Source organism: Aricia agestis, chromosome 8, assembly GCF_905147365.1.
Source record: "Aricia agestis chromosome 8, ilAriAges1.1, whole genome shotgun sequence".
NCBI classification, from domain to species: domain Eukaryota; kingdom Metazoa; phylum Arthropoda; class Insecta; order Lepidoptera; family Lycaenidae; genus Aricia; species Aricia agestis.
The window spans coordinates 17,011,568-17,033,785 of NC_056413.1; the positions used below are offsets into that span (position 1 = coordinate 17,011,568).

At 37.6% G+C, this 22,218-nt stretch overlaps 2 protein-coding genes across 4 annotated transcripts in view; one reads left to right on the forward strand and one right to left on the reverse strand.

The window, feature by feature from the left end:
- Positions 1 to 22,218, reverse strand: part of LOC121729956 — an 89,776-nt gene that overhangs the window by 26,187 nt on the left and 41,371 nt on the right. For all 3 annotated transcript variants that reach the window (XM_042118715.1, XM_042118716.1, XM_042118714.1), the window contains one exon: positions 10,585 to 10,661. The gene's annotated coding sequence lies outside the window, so the exon portion shown is untranslated. The remainder of the gene's footprint in view (positions 1 to 10,584; positions 10,662 to 22,218) is intronic.
- LOC121729584 lies at positions 19,997 to 20,890 on the forward strand. The gene has a single exon (XM_042118143.1). The coding sequence runs from the start codon at positions 19,997 to 19,999 to the stop codon at positions 20,888 to 20,890; it is 894 nt and encodes a 297-aa protein (XP_041974077.1).

Consider the following 22,218-nt stretch of genomic DNA (forward strand, 5'->3'; position numbering starts at 1 on the left):
GTCATGCAGTCCGCCGGCTTATGCAGGATAGTGAATGGGCCCTTTTAAAGACCATAAAACGATTGTCACAATATAACACCTACAATCTTATTACGTTATAGTGAAATAGTTATAAGTAGCGTCAGTTTTATTTTGCCTCCTACATTTTTATCTTTTGTAAGGCCGCAGGAGAGCTACAGAATAATATGATGGTCAAAAAGTTAATGCGCTAAATAAAAATTAAATAAAATTATAATAAGCAAACACGCAAACCTCGCCTACAGTACAAATACATCAGGTTATTTGCATGCTCATTGCAGTAGGCGACGACATTGCTCCTACATTGTTCATACAATATACATGTCTTCTCCTTGAACATGTAAGGCCGTTTGCAATGGGTTTTTAATTAAATGACGATTCGGAATTATTTTACTGTTTAATGATCCTTATGTCGTATGCATAAAGGTCAAAAGGTAACAAGCAGGAACGGAAATGACATCATGACTCATGTAGAGACACCGTAGAGATATTTTTAATGGACAGCACTGGCGGTAAAGATAGCAAAAAATTAACTGCATTTGACTATTTCCCTGTACCTAATGAAAAGATCTGCACGTTGCAGTTGTGCAATATTATTTCCTTGTCTGTTAAGTCTCTATTCTAACGTAAAAGATAAGGACAGAACATAGTATGAGTAAAATACCTATAAATGTAGATCTTTCTTTTATTTTTAAACGGTCAAATTCAAATTTTCAAAATTCTTTCAGGTCTCAAACTTTATTTAACTGCCCAAAACAAAATCTGTGAATATAAAACTCAAAGATGACTGACTGACATGGTGATCTATCAACGCACAGCCCAAACCCCTGGATCGATCGGGCTGAAATTTGGCATGCAGGTAGATGTTATGACGTAGGCATCCCCTAAGAAAGAATTTTGATCAATTCCACCCCAGCCTTTAAATAGGGGATGAAAGTTTGTATATAATAATACTTCTTAAAGCGCGAGAAGCCACGAGCAAAAGCTAGTTAAATTATAAGTTTTAGCAATAAAATCTTAATTACAGCCAAAATCAGAATATGGCGGGCGGTTTCAAATTTGGAATCTTTTTTGCCGCGCGAATAATTTTTTAAAAGTGACGTAACGATGACCTCTTCAATGCGTTTTTGGTAATGGCGACTTTCACTTATGGCCCGAAGCCTGTTGCAGCAAAAAAAGAATCTCAACTCGTATTTTATGTAACTAAATGCTGAAGGCGTTCAAGGCCAAAATGACCATCAATTACTGATGTATTTTTATCTTATTTTAAGAATCGATTACCTTTTCGTACAAGTGATGTAGCGTAATAATTGTGTTTGGTTTTTTTAAGGAATTTCACTATACGTTTAGAGTGTTCATTGATCTTTGTGTAAAATAATATAATTATTAATGTTACGATTCAATCAAATTTTGGACAATCTTATAGATTTATTCAATTAAAGCTTTCCTTCTTGTAGTTGTTGCATTAGAAAAATGTTGGTTTTATTTAGGATTTTCTTAAAAGTCTGGAATATTCGCCGCATAAATCGTTTATTAACACTATTTAGTAGCAAAAGAAGCAAACAACACCTAATTTTATAAAGCAAAACCTAATACCTAATCTAACCTCAAGGTCATCAACATTTCGTACATCTTTTAGAGCAGGGGTCACCAAATGGCGGACCGCGGTCCGCAATCCTCATCCGAAACGCCAACCCATTGTATGAGGACCAAGCATTTTAGAAGATCAACTTCGTTAAAAATAAATTTCGGTCTCGACTTACTGATGAACATCTCCAGGCACTAATTTCACTCACGATATAAGAGAGATAATTAGCTCCAAAAATTGTCACTTTTCTCGTTAATATCTAAATAAAAAGTAGTTTTCGTAATTACCTTTATTTAAAAAATATATTTTTTTTATAAAATGTGTGAACCGCGAAGGTCATATAATTTCTTAAAATGGACCCTGAACCAAAGTAATAATTGGTGACCCCTGTTCTAGAGGATACCTGCTCTAGTCGTGTCCACCGCGTCCGGGAACTCATTAGCAGGTGTGTGTATGTCTGGTGCCGCAGATCCCATCACCGTTAGCGGCCGGCTATTATTTCCGCACCCATAGGGCCTTAACGGGACTCTAATAGCTCGTAGGTTCTGTGTATGTTCAGAGAGATAAGATAGGCACTAGTCTAGACACTATTCCAGAGAAGTGGCGTTTTAGGGGCGATCTCGCATAGTTATAGGAGCAACATTATCCATAATAATATTATAAATGCGAAAGGGTGTATGTCTGTCTGTTAGCTCTCGTCACGTCCAAACCGGGTATATTATAATATATTTTTTTCGTCTTTACTCATACCTAATATCTCTTATATATAAAAATGGATTTTCAAATGTGTTAGTCGCGCTAAAACTCGAAAACGGCTGAACAATCCGTTCAGGCTGATTTTAGTCTTAAAATATTCGTAAAAGTCCAGGGAAGGTTTTGAAGTGACACGAAGTTCACCGGGACAGCTATTTATTTATATGTATAAAAACTGATTTTCAATTGTGTTAGTAACGCTATATCTCGATAACGGCTAAACCGATTCTGCTAATTTTAGTCTTTAAATAATCCTTGAAGTCCAGGGAAGGTTTTTAAGTGACACGAAGTTCACCGGGACAGCTAGTAATATATAACCCAAGAGAATGTCAGCAAAATCAGTTCAGCGGTTTGGACGTGAAGAGGTTATATTATTGAGGCTAAGTATATGGAATATGGATAGTACGGAAATAGTGTTTTTATTATTATAATATTGAGATGGGGACGTGTATAAAAATATTCATAATATAGTCAATGAAGTATAAACGTTTGAGACGAGCCAAACTGGTAGCTAACATGCGAGATGTAACGGGAACTAACACCGAAACTGAAGTGCATCAAACCGGCCGCTGTATCGCCTGACTGACATGTTATCATGCGACCACACTAGCGATTTTATGCAGCCACGTTAGCGATATGAGTGGTGGCCACAAAGAAGATATTTTGACCGAGCGAGGCGGTATACTCTGTCAGGCCGAAGCCTTTAATTTCAGCTGTGGTATATATTAATAATAATATTATATATGGACGCTTTACACAACATCAGTCTGGCCCCGTGGTAAGTACCTGATTGCTGAAGAACTTGTGTTACGGGTACCAGACAATGGAAATATATTTAATACTTTTATACTAAACCTAAATATATACATAGACATTATGTATATCTGGGAAAGCTTATCTCTTTTCACAAAGAAAGAAATGAACAAGAAGTGGAGAGAAGAAGTTCAATAGCATGGAAGAAATTTTGGAGCTTAAAAGAAATATTAAAGAGCGACATGCCGATAGAAATTAAACAAAAAATAATGGACTCCTGCATTCTCCCTTCACTAACATACGCTAGTCAAACATAGCCATTTACTTACCGCATAAAGTCAAAAATAAAAACATGCCAAAGAAGTATGGAACGAAGCATACTTAAAGTAAAAATAATACAGAAGATCCCCCATAGAATTATAAGACAGAGAACAAAATTGACCGACGCTCTGACCTTCTGTAAAAAACTCAAATGGCGTGGGGCGGGTCACGTGGCTTGACTAACAGATGACAGATGGACTTACAAACTAACATCATTAAGCGGACCACCAGGTACCAGAAAAAGAGGTCGACCAGCAACACGTTGGTCAGACAATGTTGTACAAGTGGCCGGGAAACAATAGTTTAGAAAAGCTAATGATAGAGACAGTTGGCAAACTCTGGAGGAGGCCTTCACCTTCGAATGAGGGGTTCTTACTTTAATAGATATAATATTTTACTTTCTCTTTTATGTTACTTTTTGTAGTTTGTAAGAAATAAAAGGCTTTTTATTTTATTTTATTTTATTTATTATACCTAAATATATTTAAGATTGTTATTATAAATGGTACACACATCTATGACCCAGGAACTTTGAAAACTTTTTGTTCCCTTGGCGGGATTCGAACCCGCAAGCCCTGGCTTGAGCTACCAACAGCCCACCAACTGAGCCACAGAGGTCGCCAAATTTTGGTATATAATATTATTATAATATTATACGGATGCCCTGTAAGAGCTTCGATGTCGGGAATCGAGATGCAGGATTTTAACGCCACAGACGGACGAATACATGCGTCTACGAACGTGTTCTAGGTCATTACTTGTCGATGATCGCATAATATCGTCTTGGACAGTTAAACCGTCTACGTCGATTGTGCAAGATATAGATAATATAACTTCGCAATCATTTTAACAATAATTTATAGTGAGTAGTGACTTTAAACTAAAGTAAAGCTGCATCCAGTCCTGAATATTGGCGTTTTTAATAAGTATACTAGTATAAAATAGAATAACAGATAAGTTTTTCAGAGCCAAAACTTTTCATTTACAACAACATTAAGTATTGTTTATGTATGTTTATTATAATATATTACTTATTTAAGTATGTATATATGATTATTATTATGAATTTAGTTATAGGATTTAAGTGTTAACATAAAATTGTATCTGAACAAAGTGAAGTCCCTATATTACCCTGTAGTCTGTACTATATTAAAGTGAGGCCCAAGTATGAGATAAGTACCCAAGTTATAATATAAAGATAATCTCACATGTTTACAAAACCGTGCGGTCACTGGCTCCAGACCTACACACGCTGATGTCATTGCTAAATCCTAATTTATATTATAACAGGTTTCATAAATCACCGTTTTAAATTAAAACAGTTTTATTTGTTGATATTTAAAAGAAGTCCGAAATAAAGATTTTGCTGAGCTTGTTCTGAAGGCTTAAAACACGTACCTACGTGTTTGTAATATTATGAGAGTTTTTCTTAAAAGGAGCTCATAAGTTTAAGTTTCAGATAGACAGGCATATCGGTAGTCAAGTTCTATGTGAGTTTAGTGTGATCGGTGATCGAATCGATCCCGGAAATCTGGGCTTGCTAATATTGTGAATATACTCGTAAGTCGTAATAGGTATTAACTTTTCAACTTTTTCACTTACGCAAGCTATTAAAGAAATGAAATTATAGGAGTCCAAATAACCCCCAAGAATACCCACTGCCTGAGTGTGCAAATAGTTCCAAGTACCAAGTCCTAGCGAAAAATTATACGAACCTTGGTTGGTAATTTCAAATAAATTAAATCCATGCTAATGTTCTCAACAAACATAACAGCAACGCAAAATTTAAATAACTAGTTGAACCAGTTATGACTATTTAAACTCAAAGGTATAAAATCAGATGTAAAATAATTTGCTTATAGGGGGATAACAGAACTAAGTAAAAAGTAATATAACGTAAGCCCAGTACCTACAATACTTTAGGGTGTTTATAATAATAATATCTATGGAGGCTTCACACCACGTCAGTCTGGCCCCGTGCTAAGTACCTGAAGGACTTGTGTTATAGGTACCAGACAACGGAAATACATATATTTAATATTTTTATACTATACATATATTTAAGATTTTTATTATATGATACACATATTTAATACACATCCAAGATCCAGGAACTTTTGAAAAACTTTTTGTTCCGTCGGCGGGATTCGAACCCGCGGCTTAAGCTACCAACAGCCCACCAACTGAGCCACAGAGGTCGTCAAGTGTATGATCTTCACTAGTACAAGTGTAGTAATCAAACTTCAGAATAGGGAGATTATGCTTACAATTTTAGAACCACAATATAATCACATCGCAATAAAGAAATTTGTATGACACTTAATTTGGTCGAGTTAAAACGTTTTGTTCTTCATAATAATACTAAATGAATTATTCTGTTCGGCAAATAGTAGGCACATATTTTGGTCTTAAATAAAGTCATCTATATTAAGCAGTCGTAAAAATACATTTAGTAGTGAGTAATAAAAATTCCAATGAAGGAATAAAAAGCCCTCAAATAAAGATCTTAGGTTTATTTGCGATACTAAAATTCGATAGTAAAATCTATTTTTAAGGAGAGGGTCCACAATTATCTGCCCACGGAGGTATTTTATCGAGCACAAAGCCTAGCGGACCTAGTACTAGTTCCTTATTAGGTAAGCTAGGTTATTTGCGACACTAAGTTACATGCACTTTAGTCATACACCGGTCTGGCTGGTGTTGCCAGCTCTACATCTGTAAAACCACTTAACTTGATTTGTTTCCTCTAGAAAACCATTAAAGAGATTCGATAGCTTTGAGAAATAGCTGAACAACGAAACGTTTTTATTGTCCCGTAGGTAACACAGACAAATTGATTTACAAGCGGATGTAATTGTTGGTTTGTTTGGACGCACTAATCTCAGGAACTACTGGTCCGATTTGAAAAAATATTTCAATGTTAGATACCCCATTTATCAAAGAAGGATATAGGCTTTATACGTTATGACTAATAGGAGCGAAGAAGAAGAGGAAAATGTGTAAAAAACGAGGGAAATTATTTGAAAGAGCTTATGTCACTCGAGCAATTTTTCTGTTATTTGGCGCAGATAAGAAATAGACCACGTGAAGAATCATAGGCTAACCCATTTATCGAGGAAGGCTATAGGCTATATTTTATCACGCTAATACTAATAGGAGTGAAGAAATAGAGGAAAGTGTGGAAAAAACGGGGGGAAATTATTTGAAAGGGCTTATTTGAACACGCTAATCTCAGGAACTACTGGCCCGATTTCAAAAATTCTTTCAATGTTAGATAGCCCATTTATCGAGGAAGGATATAGGTATTATACGTTATGACTAATAGGAGCGAAGAAGAAGAGGCAAATGTGGAAAAAACGAGGGAAATTATTTGAAAGGGCTTATGTCACTCGAGCAATTTTTCTGTTATTTGGCACAGATAAGAAATAGACCACGTGAAGAATCATAGGCTATTTTTTGTGGACTTACAATCAGATTTTTTCATAATCACGTAATCAGGGCCGGTGTCAGCATAATGTCTTGTAAAATAAACAACAAAATGACTCTTAAAAGAAGATAAATGTACCAATTTTTTTGGTATTTTCTGATAGTTGGCAACACTTACTAGACCGGTCGCGCAGCCTGGATTATGTTGTTAGTGTTATTAGTTATAAATAAATTTAATAAGCATCCATTAGCCGAGTTACTTCAGTGCACTTCTTATTAAAATTAATAGTTTTCTCGAGAAATTTAATGCTCGTGCTCGAAGTGAAAATAAAATTTGCTTCGCCGAAATATACTGGCAGAGGATATATTTTTTCAAAAGTGTATTCATTATTTAAAAAAAAAAAACTATGAGTATCGACTCCTAATCGAAGGATATTCGTTTGATACTTTGATTAGCAAGTTCTCGCAAGAGTTACTGAAAATGAGAATGAAAATCTTATTGAAAAATGCTTTGTAATCAGTCAAAAGGGACTAGAAAAAACCGCCCTTTTATTCAAATATGTTAAAAGCTTTTTTTTCTTATAATGGCACTCGATGGCCAGTGTCGAGTATAATATTAGGTAAAGCGGAAAAACAATTTTCTTTAATACAATTTTCAGCATGGTTTTTCTGTAATATTGTCAGGTCTAAAGTCTAGAAGTCAAGTCGGTCGATTCAGTAAAGTGGTAGACGCTTTACTGAAACTTTCGATGGAGTTTTGGAGGGAACACAAAATAGCACCTTTCTGGATATTACATCACTTTCCTACACTTGTGCACGATAACGAATATCTAATGGTTGATATCCTACCAATATTACACATTAAAAACCCAGATAACACATTTTTAGGAAAATATTACAAAAACACAACATCACTCTTTCACATTCCCGGCAAAACTCTGCTTAAAACTTTATGATAACATGCATTCTAATATTCGTTCAAATGCGAAGAACTGGCGTTTGTAAAAAAATCAAAATTAAAAAAATCACGGTATTTGAAATTGCAAACTAATAAGTGGCAACGACTGCGCAGCGCCATAAAATCATGACGTTTGCAATTTATTTTAATACACAATTTATTGCCATCCTGCTCTTAATTGACAATAATAATGAGACGGTAGATTATACGTTGGAATGCAGCTGTTGTTAGACAACAAAATATATTTAAAAAAATATTATTATACCAACAAGAGATAAAAGTGATTTTAGAATAAAATGAATAGAATGTTGGAAATCCAAGCATTTCAAAGGGATCTTGATTGTCGAAAAGACGAAATTATGAACGTTTCTAGATACGAAAGTTGATAAGTGATAATATTGAATAACAGAAATCCCACGCTTAATTATAGCGCAAGGTGTCAGTTGGCAAATTAATTTAAAAGTATTCCGATATTTTTACCCTCTGTGTTTTTATATTTGTTGCTACAAATGTATAAACAATATTATCAAATTGTACAGGAAAATTATTATTTTTAAAGTCAAAAGCGAGAATATGAAAGATCGTCATAATTATGGAATTCGCCGAATTTTCGTACGTGACGAGAGAACATTTCAACAAGTACGAAAACATATACTTACGGCGGCTTTTGGCTTTTAAGAAAGTATGACTTTTACAAAAAATAACGACCAAGTTTAAAAATTATCATCACTTTTTCAAAACACCTCTATTTTTCTTATGCGGCTAGACTGATTACGTTGAAATTATCTGTGCTTGTAGGGTAGGTCTGAGAGTCAGCCAACATGTTTTTATAGAACTCAAAATAATAGTCAGGGAGCCCTAGAACAATTTTTTTTTTATTACTATCAAGCTAATTTTTTGTGAGTAGCTTCATTTTGATAAGACAAAGAACATTTTTCTGTAATCAACAAAACTTGGTTGACTACGGTACCCTAAAACGGAACCCTAACAAGCTGATTTTGTATATTGGTAGGTTAATAGTTATATGTATAATTTAAGAGTAACATTGTCCTACAAATAGAACAATCCATATTTTAGGACCATCAAATCAAAGTATGAAATCCTTTCTATCTACCAGCCTTCCTAACTACCACTTTCAAGATTTTTTGCAAATAAAAAAGTTGTTTGTCTTATCAAAATGAAGCTACTCGCAAAAATTTGCTTGATAGTAATCAAAAAAAATTTTGTTCTAGGGCTCCCTGACTATAACGTTTTAGAAGGTCGAGAAAGTATTTAAGTTTCCAAGAAGTTTTTATTACAACGCCACATCTAAAATAGCAACTCCCTCTCTCTCTCTCGGCCCTCTAGCAAAACAACGTTCGGCGGATCGGCTAGTAATTAAACATGTTTCCTAGCCCCGCCGCCATTGATGTGTCTGGCGTAACGAGCGATCGCAGATAACATTCCCTACAGCCTGTTGCCTGTTAACCGCTGATATTATTGATAGTGGCCAGCTGGTCAACCTTAGGGCCCCCGCAGACTGCACACTTTTAGTCGGCCGATAGTTTTTTTTTTAATGAAATAAGGGGCAAACGAGCAAACGGGTCACCTGATGAAAAGCAACTTCCGTCGCCCATGGACACTCGCAGCATCAGAAGAGCTGCAAGTGCGTTGCCGGCCTTTTAAGAGGGAAAAGGGTAATAGGGGAGGGTAGGGAAGGGAATAGGGTAGGGGTCAGGGGATTGGGCCTCCAGTAAAATATTTAATCAGTACGAAGATGTATGAAGGTGCGCAAACTAAACGATTTGTATCGGCCGATAATAATAAACTGAAACCGAAATTTGGTCAAACTATCGGCTGACTAAAAGTCTGTAGTCTGTGGGGGCTCTTAGGCAGAGCGCGCACTTGAGACACAGATAGAATTTTGCAACACAAAGGATTCGCACACTTGAGACAAAAAGACTCCTAGACGAAACTAGTAGCAATAACACTGCACCTGTAATCTGTAATTTAGCCAATTCAGATTTCTGAATGCGAGACAAAACTGTCTCAAAACTCATGGATATGGAGTCCATACAATTACTAGCATTATTAGCGAAAGCGTATCTGTATGTCTGTAAACTCTGAATCGGTTTTGATGACATTTTATATGCCTACTTTGAGTCAACTCGATTAATTAAAAGTTTTATGACACAATTGAATAAAATATACTTAGGGTTTAACGTTAGTAGCTAAGCTTTATATAGAGCAGGGGTCACCAAATGGCGGACCGCGGTCCGCATCCGTACTGCCGACCCATAGTGTTCGGACCAAGCATTTTCGAAGATGAACTTCGTTGAAAATAACTTTCGGTCTCTGATTAAAAAAGCTTGCACCAACATTTCACTCCAAACTTCAGAGAGATAATTAGCTACAAAAATTGACACTTTTCTCATTGATAAATTACCTTTGTAAATTCCGTTATTACCTTTGTTTAATTTTTTTTTAATGTGCGGGCCGCGAAGGTCATTTAATTTCTTAATATGGACCCCGAGCGAAACTAGTTGGTGGCCCCTGATATAGAGATTAAGGATACCTAGAAATTTTATAACTTTATAACTGTAGAATGGCTACTTACATTCTCGTTATTTTTCGTATCAATTCTAACAAAAATAGTAGCTTTTATGTTTGAACAAGCAATTAATATTAGAAGCATAACCTAATTTACAATTTTAATGCCCAGTTACAATCATAATAATTATTTAAATTAATTCAATTTGCTACAGATCTGGCAACACCATGCAATTACCTGGCAACACGGCTTGTAATCAAGATGGCGGACAGTCGTTTTGGCGGGAACGGCTTCGTCACATTGTCGTCTAGTTTCTGCAACAATAGATTAAAATCTGATTTACAATGCGATACACTGAGCTTGTTAACATTCTAACATTGTTTAACAAAATAGGTGTTTTAAAAGTTTTAATTTAAATTTTAAAATGCTTTAAGAGATGAAATGCCATAATATGTTTGATAAAATGCCGGTATGTTTGATAAAATATGAATTTGTTTGGCGGAATTTATAAATTGTTGCGTTTGCCAAGTCATGAATGCTGCGTACTGAGTACTGACTTTAAACTCAGATATTATATACAATCAGAGGCATTAATCCATAGGCAGATAGGACCTATGTCACTTGGTCGTGTATTTAAAGTCAATGCTGTTCAATCTGCCATTGTTGCTAGGCTTGACACAATCTGACCAAATAACGATGGTCCGCCATCTGCCTAAGAATCAATATTTTCTGATTGTTCTCAAAATACAGATATTATAATTGCCAATAACAACATTTTAATAGACAATGCGAATATTCGATTGCATGGTAAAGTCCACTTTTTTTTCACACCTGATGGAAAGCAACTTCCATCGCCCATGGACACTCGCAACATCAGAAGAGCTGCAGGTGCGTTGCCGGTCTTTTAAGAGGGAATTGGGGAGGATAAGGAAGGGAATAGGGTAGGGGATTGGGCCTCCGGTAAACTCACTCACTCGGCGAAACACAGCGCAAGCGCTGTTTCACGCTGGTTTTCTGTGAGCCCGTGGTAATTCTCGTGCCGAAGCATGGCTCAGATTGAAAATCTATCGTTTTAGTCAACCATCTATCATGAGCCTAGCGTGTGCGCAGCCTTTCACTATAAAACAAATTAAGCAGTTTTAAGTGATGTTCACCGTTGTCATCGTCTATTCTTATTTCTCGGTAACAAAAAGTCCGTTACAATAAAAGTACAATAGTCGCATAGCTGTTCGGCACCGTTCCAACCTTTGTATGTAGATGACGACAGGTAGGCAGGCTACCGTGTGGGTACACCAAAAAGCTTGTGTTAAAACACGAGTGTGAATGTTGGTGTCATTTTTTACAGACTTTCAAAAAGTTCTATTGTAGATTCTATTAAATATTTAATTTTATATTCGGCTGCGGATATAATATTTTTTTATGATAGAAGCTTTATTTTCATACTCGTACTTGTCTCTAATTTTCGATTTGATCGTAGATTGTATGAGCGAGACCGACTTAGAAGGCAACATTTGAAATTAGAATACATGAAATATAACTATAATATGTTTCACCACTCCCTGATAAGTGCCAGATAGGCTATACACAACTTAACTTGACAGACATAAAATATTAAAACATTATAACATGCATGTTGTCTAGTCTAGCATACATAAACGGAAAAATATTTGCAACGTTTCAAAGGCTCAAAAAGAATCCAGAAGCTTAAAGACTTCTGTGACTTTCGTAACCGTGTAAATTATCCATAACCTTATTAAATCAAGGAGGAGGTAGGCTAGGTAATTCTCGTATGTATTGTACATACATATTTACAACTTACATATTATAATAATACTCCCCACACCGGTTTCGGTGACGGTGGCCGGTTTCATTGAAACCAGACCAGGTACGCAGGAGTAATTTTATAGTGCCCAAGTGTGTGCGCAGTACACAAGAGCACTCTCTATTCCTTTACTCTCATAACCCAGTGGGGCGGAAGACCGACACGACAGGCGAGAGATCAGGCGCAGGACCGACTTTTTACATGCCCATCCGACGCATGGATCATCTTACTTGTCAGACAATCAGGTGATCAGCCTGCATTGTCCTAACCAAACTTGGAAATAACATGTTTCCAACGCGGGATTCGAACCCACGACCTCCGGAGTCGAGAGCGACGCTCTAACCACTAAACCACGGAGGCGTTTACATATTATATGCAAGTAGCAAGTGAGTAAGTGTCCACAGTACAGCGGAAACCAATAAGACAGGAATGCGCAGGTTGTCGCATCACGTACTGACTCATTGTTATTATGTATTTACCATGCGTACATAACCACGATTTGTATTGTAGATATTGCAATAACTGTTGCTTAGTCCCATGTATGTTCTTTGTTCGACTTTTTTTTGCGGAAAAATTTACGGTTTCCGTGATATTCCTAAATTACGCGGGCGAAGTCGCGCGGAAGATCTAGTCCTTTATAATACGTGAATCGTGATAGCTATAGCTATACATTTTTAGGGTTCCGTACACAAAAAGTAAAAACGGGACCCTATTACTAAGACTTCGTTGTCTGTCCGTATGTCTGTCTCCAGGCTGTAACTCAAGAACGGTAATAGCTAGAGAGTTGAAATTTTCACGGATTATGTATATATCTGTTGCTGGCTGCAGCTGCTATAACAACATATAATAATAACAAAACAATATTTTAAATTACCCTACCCTTACCCTTACCCTTCGTGCGCGAGTTCGACTCGTACTTGACCGATTTTTTACATGTCATGTATCTTCTCATATTGCTTTATGTTCTTATTCTAAAATTCGCCATTTCCTTTGGCCACCGTCTGGTTACTTCACTTATTTGGCATACTTCACCGTATCAAATCAGGCCGGTTTTCTGTGAGGCCGTGGCATTTAATGCCGTTAAATCCTATCATAGGGTACTATCCGTTATAGTAGACCTAGAGTCTTAGAACTAAAATTTAACTACATAATAGTGGAAAATTGAGTTCCAAAATTTCACCCGAACATACATACTTAGTACTTACATACATACAGAGCATGTTAAATAAAAGCTTTTAAAAAGGTAGATGTCCGTTTCAGAACAAAGTTTTCTAGTCTTATCTATAGCAACTAATATGTTTATTTATATCAACATAAATATTATTATTTATAATGAACACTACCAAATTAGAACGCATATTTTCTCATAGCTTTCTAATGGTCTTTTTCACCTGCACCGGATACCTCACATATAACTGAGAGAGAATATTGGTAACGTTGCTCTACAGCGTGTCTTCAAAATGACGTAAAGCAAACAATAAGTCACACGTAGACATCTCTACATTAAGAAATATTCGAAAGTATGTCTGTGTGTCTATTACCTCTTCACGCTTAAGCTGCTGAACCGACTTAGATGAAATTTGGTATGAAGATACTTTGAGAAACGAAAAGTGACCTAATGAACCGGCGCAACGGATTTGCAAGCGTCAACAGCAGTGTAATATGAAGTCTGATGACTTGCTTTGTGGCTTGGACTATATCTCGAGTGACAGATTAATCTAGAAATACTATATCGAGTTACAAATATGCAATCCAGTAATTGAAAGTCATCACAGAATAATGCGATAGTAATTATTATAAAATGCCAAGCAATACTAGGAATATGAGAACTATAATATTATTGTCTGTTATCTATTTAATACATAGTGTTATAGAGCGTATAAAAAATCCAATTACATCGCAAAAAATTAAAATTTTATTTCTACAGAGGGTAGTAAAATCGATATCTCATTATTCGAATCGGCAAAAACAGTAATGACCAAAACGAAACACCGAATGCCGATAACTCGCAAAAAAGTAATCGAAAACACGATCACAGCCGAAACTTTGACGGACGACGGTGACAGACGATGACAGATTGCTGATGAGGTCACGTGGGACAAGTATCGATAAGATCGCGATGACATCACTATACACGAAATTCGTCAGTCGGGAATACCACAAAGTGCATAGTATAAAGTTGCTAAGGCTTTCGGACGAATAAACATGTAAAGGTGTCTTTCCGACCTTTGCCACAATGCATATTATTCACTGACCTCCAATATGCGTACTTGTATAATGGAAATCAGTGATATTATTACAAAGCAGCGGCATAGGTCGCTAGATCAATGTCGGTTAAAAATAAAACCTACAGTCTAGGTCATAAAGTAGCATTTGGTTTGAATTTTTGTCAAAAGTCATGTCTTCTTCTTCATCAATCTTGCGACAAAAATCGGAATGGCACTTTAAGGTTTTCAGACGAATAGAGACGTAAATATAATATGTTACGTATAATTAGCAGCGTCTCTCTTCACACTCTTTTGCTGTATGTACAGCATCGCAGACTGTAGATTTTTTTATTAGTAAGGGTAATATAATAATTTATGCCTTCTTAAATGGTCGCTGTTAAGCATTAGTATTTAGTGTCCTAACCCACAATTTTTTTGTTGTTAAATTTTGAATGCAGTCTTGTTCTAAATCATCTAAAGAACATAACTGCATTCATAACTCAATAAGTACATAATTTTTTGTGGGTTAGCACACGAATGCTTAACAGCGTCCAAATATTGGCCGTTTTATGTATATTTCTCCTTGGTTTAAGATTTTGAAATACAGTTCTAAAGTCGTTATTTAAACCTTGTAACTGTGACCTACACCTAGGAAGATCAGCTCTGACAGTACTGTACATGGTGTCACCTTACTTAGTAAGGGCGAGTCAGTGATGTATGGATTCTTCATTGATAAGTGATATTTTAAAATATGCTACGTATTTTTTCTCGTATCAAGATGTTTTCGGACAGTGTAGGAAGAGTCATAAACTTAGTTTTGAAATATTTACCCATACCAGCTAATATTATAAATGCGATGTGTGATAATTATGTCTGCCTATTACCGGTAGTATATAACCGGTGGTAGGCTCATATTGACGTTCTAAAAGTGTTAACTTTGTTTTTTTTTTTTATTTTTTTTTATTAAGTATAAAATTGGGGCCGTCTATGGACTGTTCGTCCATATCCTTTTTTTGTTATTTTATTATTTAGATTTTTCGCACCAAGGATAATTGAAATAATATTATGAATTTTAATTAATTGTGGTCCATCACGCCATGGACACTTTTTTTTTATTTTTTTTTATATATATGTGTATATATATATTTAATAGAATAGAGTTTAATATGTTATACATATAATAAATATATATTTATTGTTTTATAAATTGCATAATAATAATATTAATGTTTTGAACGGTGAGGTCCCAGTCGGTGTGGCGGCCAGTAGATCCGACATTTTCCGATTTCCTTAGATTTTATGCTGCTCCACCCTTTGCCTTTAGATGTTGTGACATTGGCTTGGTGGAGATAGTTAACTTTGTTTAGAAATAAATATTTTGTTAACATTTGATTGATTTTTATTTTTATTACCTCTTCATGCCTTAACCGCTTAACCAATTTTGTTGAAATTTTGTATGGAGATGCTTGAGTCCCGGGAAAGGGCATAGGATAATTTATGCCAAAAAAATGTACGGGCGTCATCTAGTAACTAAATATAGGTAATATAGTAAGCAACAGTTTTATTTTTAACGAGCTCTTGCCCGCGGCTTCGCTTGCGTTAAGAAGTATTATTATATACAAACTTTCATCCCCTATTTTAACCGCTTGGGGCAGAATTGATCAAAATTCTTTCTTAGCGGATGCCTACGTCATAACAGCTACCTGCATGCCAAATTTCAGCCCGATCGGTCCAGTGGTTTGGGTTGTGCGTTGATAGATCACCATGTCAGTCAGTCACCTTTGAGTTTTATATATTTAGATTCGGCATCGCGATAAAGATGGCGCCCGGTTTTTGCGTTTATTGTGATGGAAATAGACAAGTGAGGGAGTTTTTGTCTCTTAATCACATCCATCTCATCCGCCGGGACCAGTTTGAGTACGGAGCTATGTTAAGTGTGTTTGAGGTATTTTGATCGAGTTTTTTAGCGCCCGCGCCGCCGCGCCGCCGCGCCGCCGCGCCGCCGCGCCGCCGCGCCGCCGCGCCGCTCGCTGTCATTAGTATCTGTTGTTTCGATAGATTTAATGTCGTCCAGAGTTAGGGCTCGACTACACCTGCCGAGTAGAGAGGCGACACAGTGAAGACACAGCGCACTAACCACTGTCTCACCACTTTTTTTTATGAAATAAGGGGGCAGACGAGCAAACGGGTCACCTGATGGAAAGCAACTTCCGTCGCCCATGGACACTCGCAGCATCAGAAGAGATGTAGGTGCGTTGCCAGCCTTTTAAGAGGGAATAGGATAATAGGGGAGGGTAGGGATGTTAAGGAAAGGGAATAGGGGAGGGTAGGGAAGGAATAGGGTAGGGGATTGGGCCTCCGGTAAACTCACTCACTAGGTGAAACACAGCGCAAGCGCTGTTTCACGCCGGTTTTCTTTGAAAACGTGGTATTTCTCCGGTCGAGCTGGCCCATTCGTGCCGAAGCATGGCTCTCCAACGTTTTCCACTGGACCTGCTTTGCGAGGAAACGCCTCCGTCATAGCCTCCATGGTCTAGTGGTATAGAGCGCGGCTCTTGAGTCGGAGGTCGTGGTTTTAATTCCCGCGTTGGAAACATGTTATTTCTATGTTTGATTAGGACAATGCAGGCTGATCACCTGATTGTCTGACAAGTAAGATGATCCATGCGTCGGATGGGCATGTAAAAAGTCGCCGCGCGCCGGTCGTGTCCGTCTTCCGTCCCACTGGGTTATGAGAGTAAAGGAATAGAGAGTGCTCTTGTGTACTGCGCACACACTTGGGCACTATATAAAATTACTCCTGCGTAGCTGGCCTGGTTTCAATGAAACCGGCCACCGTCACCGAAACCGGTGTGGGAGCTATTATTATTTTCGAGGAATATGTTTTGAAGGACCAATACAACGCTGCGTTTTCCTGAGCACGCACACCGCAGCGATTCTATTGGATGTTATAACACATTTCTCGCAACGCAGCTCCGGTGAAAACTTCACATTAGCCTTTTTGAAGCGAAGACTTAATTAGCGGCGTTGTGCACTTTTTGGGATGGGTAAAAAATGTTGAAACCGCGTCAGGATACGTGACGATAAAAAATTCTTAAAGGTAACAGGGTTTAGGAGACCCCTAACGGGAATGATAATCAGAGATAATATATTGAATATTTATTGGGCGCAACTAATCGCGCGCACTTACACCCGATGACTGGCCGTACTGCCGTTTACATACATGAACAATACTCATACAATATACATATAATACCCCTACAATATTCCCCCCCTTTTAAAAAAAAAATTAGATACATACAAAGTCAAGTGAAAGAGAAAAAAATATATATATATTATGACATGATTGTGTACTTAGACACAGCTTACATGCATATTATAGTGCAGTATACGTTTAAAGTTATAACAAAACAAATATCATATTACTTATATCATAATAACTGATTACAAAGTGTGCATTACAATGGAATGCAAGTTCGTTTATCAAATTATCATGCACATATGCATACTACCTAGCCCTACGACCGAAGTCTTGGGATCAGTTTACACTGCTAGGAGACACAACATAAAATGTTATACACGTACAAGTTACAATTTAAAACTTATCTAGCACTAAACGCGCGACACAATATAAAACAGTATTATCACTATACTTGCTGCACAGTATATGGGCGCTGATTTGCATTTCCCCCTTGGCTCAGCCCAAACGAAAGAGACGATAATCCGACTTGCTTATTAAAAAGCTTAATGGTATGCTTCTTGTAGTGCTGGTACAGCACATAGATGTACAGCATGACCACCGCTGCTATTACACAAAACAACATCACGTACACGTGGTTTATCTTACTATCCATTGCAATTTGTTGAGCGGATGCACTGTTCGCTCCGTTTTGAGCAATTATGAACTCTTGCTCTTTACTTTGGTTCTTTCCCATTATGCTCGCGAATATAGCAATGTTTAACTCGTAAAGTACAGATTACAAATGTGAAACAATTTCTGAAATAACACTATATTAATTGGACAATATACTCTATTGCGCAACAATACAATACTTGCTAATTAATTTTAGAACTAGAATCAGCGCTTACGTTTAGCCTCCTTAGAAACCATAAGGGCAGGCACACACTATCATAACAATTATTTTTATTCCTACTCAAAGTCAAACCTAACAGGCCGTTTGATCAATCTACCTTGCCGGGAAATTTTGGGCTGCACCGTACATGACTTACTTGCAAAATCAGAACTAGGAGTTTGACCCTCGTTATTTGTAAATTGCTTAGCTAAACTTACCTGCTCATTCGGAGTGCGATCAGGTACCGGATGAGTCATCAGGTAGGCTGGTTTGAGTCTATCTATTGAAACTCGAGTCTGTCTTTGGGGTAGCTGCACGGTGTATACTTTACCACTTTTTTGTAATACCCTGTATGGACCATCATACGGTGGTACCAGCGGTTGCCGTACCGCGTCATTTCTTATAAAGACATGAGTACATGTCTTTAAGTCAGGATGGACAAAAAACGATTTTGCGCTCGAGTGTAGACTCGCCTTAGGTTTCAATGAACTCAACGTGTGTCGTAACTTATCGAGGTATACATGTACACCTTGGTTTGTCTGCGGCGTCTCAGTGTAAAATTCTCCTGGCAATCTAATACCTTGGCCGTAGACCAGCTGTGCTGCGCTTATGTTAGTATCGCTTCGTATTGCCGCCCGCAATCCTAACAGAACCGTGGATAACTCGTCACTCCATGATTCAGAACTCAGCCGCGCCATTATCGACGCTTTTAAACTACGATGCCACCGTTCGATCATCCCGTTACTCTGTGGGTGGTACGGCGTGGTCCTACATTTTTTAATGCCCAAAAATTTCATTAATGAATTAAAAAGATCACTTTCAAACTGCCGCCCTTGGTCGCTTGTTATCCTTTTAGGACTACCAAAGCGACAAATCCACCCCTCATATAACACTTTAGCGACTACCTCGGCCGTGATAGTCGTTACCGGAAAAGCCTCGGGCCATTTAGTAAATCTATCTATGACTGTGATGAGATACCTGAATCCTTCTCGAGTTGTAGGCAGGGGACCTACTATGTCGATATGGATATGATCGAATTTTTCACTAATTTGAAACTCGCCTAGCTCAGAGTTTGAGTGACGGGATACTTTCGAACGTTGGCACCCTAGACACGATTTAGCCCACACCCCTACATCTTTATTTATGCCGGGCCAAAAATATTTTTCAGATAATAGTTTTCGAGATAAGCGAATTCCCGGGTGACTTATATTATGAATAGAGTCAAAGGCTAGTTTTCGAAAACGTTCGGGAATGTACGGTCTACAATTGGATGAAATTTCACAGTAAATTTTATTATTAGAATTAGGAATGTTGCATAACTGCAGTTTGAAGTGCGCGTTGCAATCTGACCGATTTTGATTGTAGGGGTATTATATGTATATTGTATGAGTATTGTTCATGTATGTAAACGGCAGTACGGCCAGTCATCGGGTGTAAGTGCGCGCGATTAGTTGCGCCCAATAAATATTCAATATATTATCTCTGATTATCATTCCCGTTAGGGGTCTCCTAAATTGGTGACCCCGACGTGATATTTGTGTGAAACAATGATGCACCCCGCTGTGGCTGGACAGTTTCCGCCGAACCCGGCACCCGCCAATCCGACGACTCAGGCAGTAATCAAGACAGAGGAATCCAATTTAGCCACAATTTCGGTGTCGACAAGAATTCCCGAATTTTGGGTGGAGCTACCAAGATTATGGTTCGCTCAGTTCGAGGCCACGATGAATCCTCAAAAACAAGGTGACGACTGCAAGTTCCAGTTGGTGATATCGAAACTCGGACGCGACGCACTCCAACAAGTGTCGGACATCGTGTACAAGCCGCCAGACAGTAATAAATACCAGGCACTGAAGGACAGGCTGCTTCAGGTATTTGAGGAATCACCAGAGAGACAGTTTCAAAGGCTTGTGAGTGAATTAGACCTCGGCTCGCAGAAGCCCTCGCAGCTCCTCAGAAAAATGCGAGAGCTCGCTCGAAATTGTCAAGCTAGTGAAGAGACGGTACAGAGCTTGTGGTTCTCGCGTCTACCTCCAGCGGTCAGAGCTGTATTAGCCGCTAGTGCAGACCAAAAACTGGACAACTTGTCGCCGATTGCGGATAAAGTGATGGAGAGTATGCACCAGACTTCCTTAACGGGCGAGCTGGCCAATATAGGATGCCATTCCGCCCAGGTGTCTGTTGATAAGGAATTATGTACGCAGATGAACAACTTGATGCTGGAAGTAGCTGCTTTACGGAACGAGGTTCGAAGAAAACCGCGATTTAACTTCAGGGGACGCTCAAGATCAAGAAGCAGATCGAGGTATGGGTCTAACTCTGTGGCTAGGACCCCCGAGAGTCCTGACTGGTTGTGTCACTATCATTTCCGGTTTGGAGCCAGATCCAGAAGGTGCGAAGAGCCGTGCAATTTTAACAAGAGACCGTCAGCGGAAAACTAAATGAGGCGACCTCCGAGGAGACGGGAGATACATCCGCCGGTATGAAAAATTATCGTCTCAGTATTTATGACTGTAAAAATTCATTGAGTTTCCTTATTGATACAGGAGCTAATATTTATTGGGCGCAACTAATCGCGCGCACTTACACCCGATGACTGGCCGTACTGCCGTTTACATACATGAACAATACTCATACAATATACATATAATACCCCTACAAGGGTCTGTAACAGAGCGAGAAAAATGTATGTCTATTACCTGCTTCGCTGTTTCCAGCCTGCCTAGCATACGCCAACAAGATATCTCACTGTCGAGATAATTAAAAACTACTCGTCTCATAATGCCCAAATCTCGACATCATCTCGACAAAACTAGAGTTTTGACCCTAGCATGACAAACATTTTTCTCGCGTAGATCTATCATCGAATGATAGATCTACGCGAGAAAAAATGTTTGTCATGTTAGGATCAATAGAAATGAAGAGACAAACCATCAAACATCGAGAAAACATCACTCTACAGTGATGTTTTCTCGATGGCGTATGGCGTATGCTAGGCAGGCTGGTAGTGATAGCGTGTTTCTTATTCTTATCTCCAATTATTATTGGAAGTGACTTAAATATGAAACGATAAAATAATCACCAATGATCATTTAATTCCCAAACTTAGATATAAAAAAATAATAGCCACAAATAAATTAATATGGTTTAAATTGGTTTAAAAGTTGAAAAACCTTACCAAATACAAATATAAGAAAACCTAATGCATTTGCAAGACGTTAAATATCAGCAAAGTAAATCTTATAAGGATTTACGAGTTTTTGTCTCAAAAAGTCAAAACAAGCTTCGTGCATGATATCATTCTGAGTTAACCGAAATTGACCATAAAATATTATAATTATGCAAAACTTTACGATAATTTTCAACCTTATTACGATGCAATAAAAGCTAATTTAGAACTGTTTAATGTTTGATAAAATCACATTTTGAAGATAATCTAAATTAAACTTTATGTACTAAACATAAAGTTTTGTTTACTTTGAATCAAAACTTGCATTAAAGGTTAGTTTTAGTATTTGAAAATATACCAATCACAAAGTGGACGAGGAAGTTAATTTTGTCTTCATATTGTGACGGAAGACAACCTTTGAACTATTATTATCGTAGTATATTCCTTATCATCCATACCTCTATAATTATCTATGTTATATTATTATCTTCTTCTTATATATAAAATTCTCGTGTCACAATGTTAGGCCGCGTACTCCTCCGAAACGGCTTTACTGATTTTAACCCAATTTTATATGCAGTGGGTCTGAGAATCGGCTAC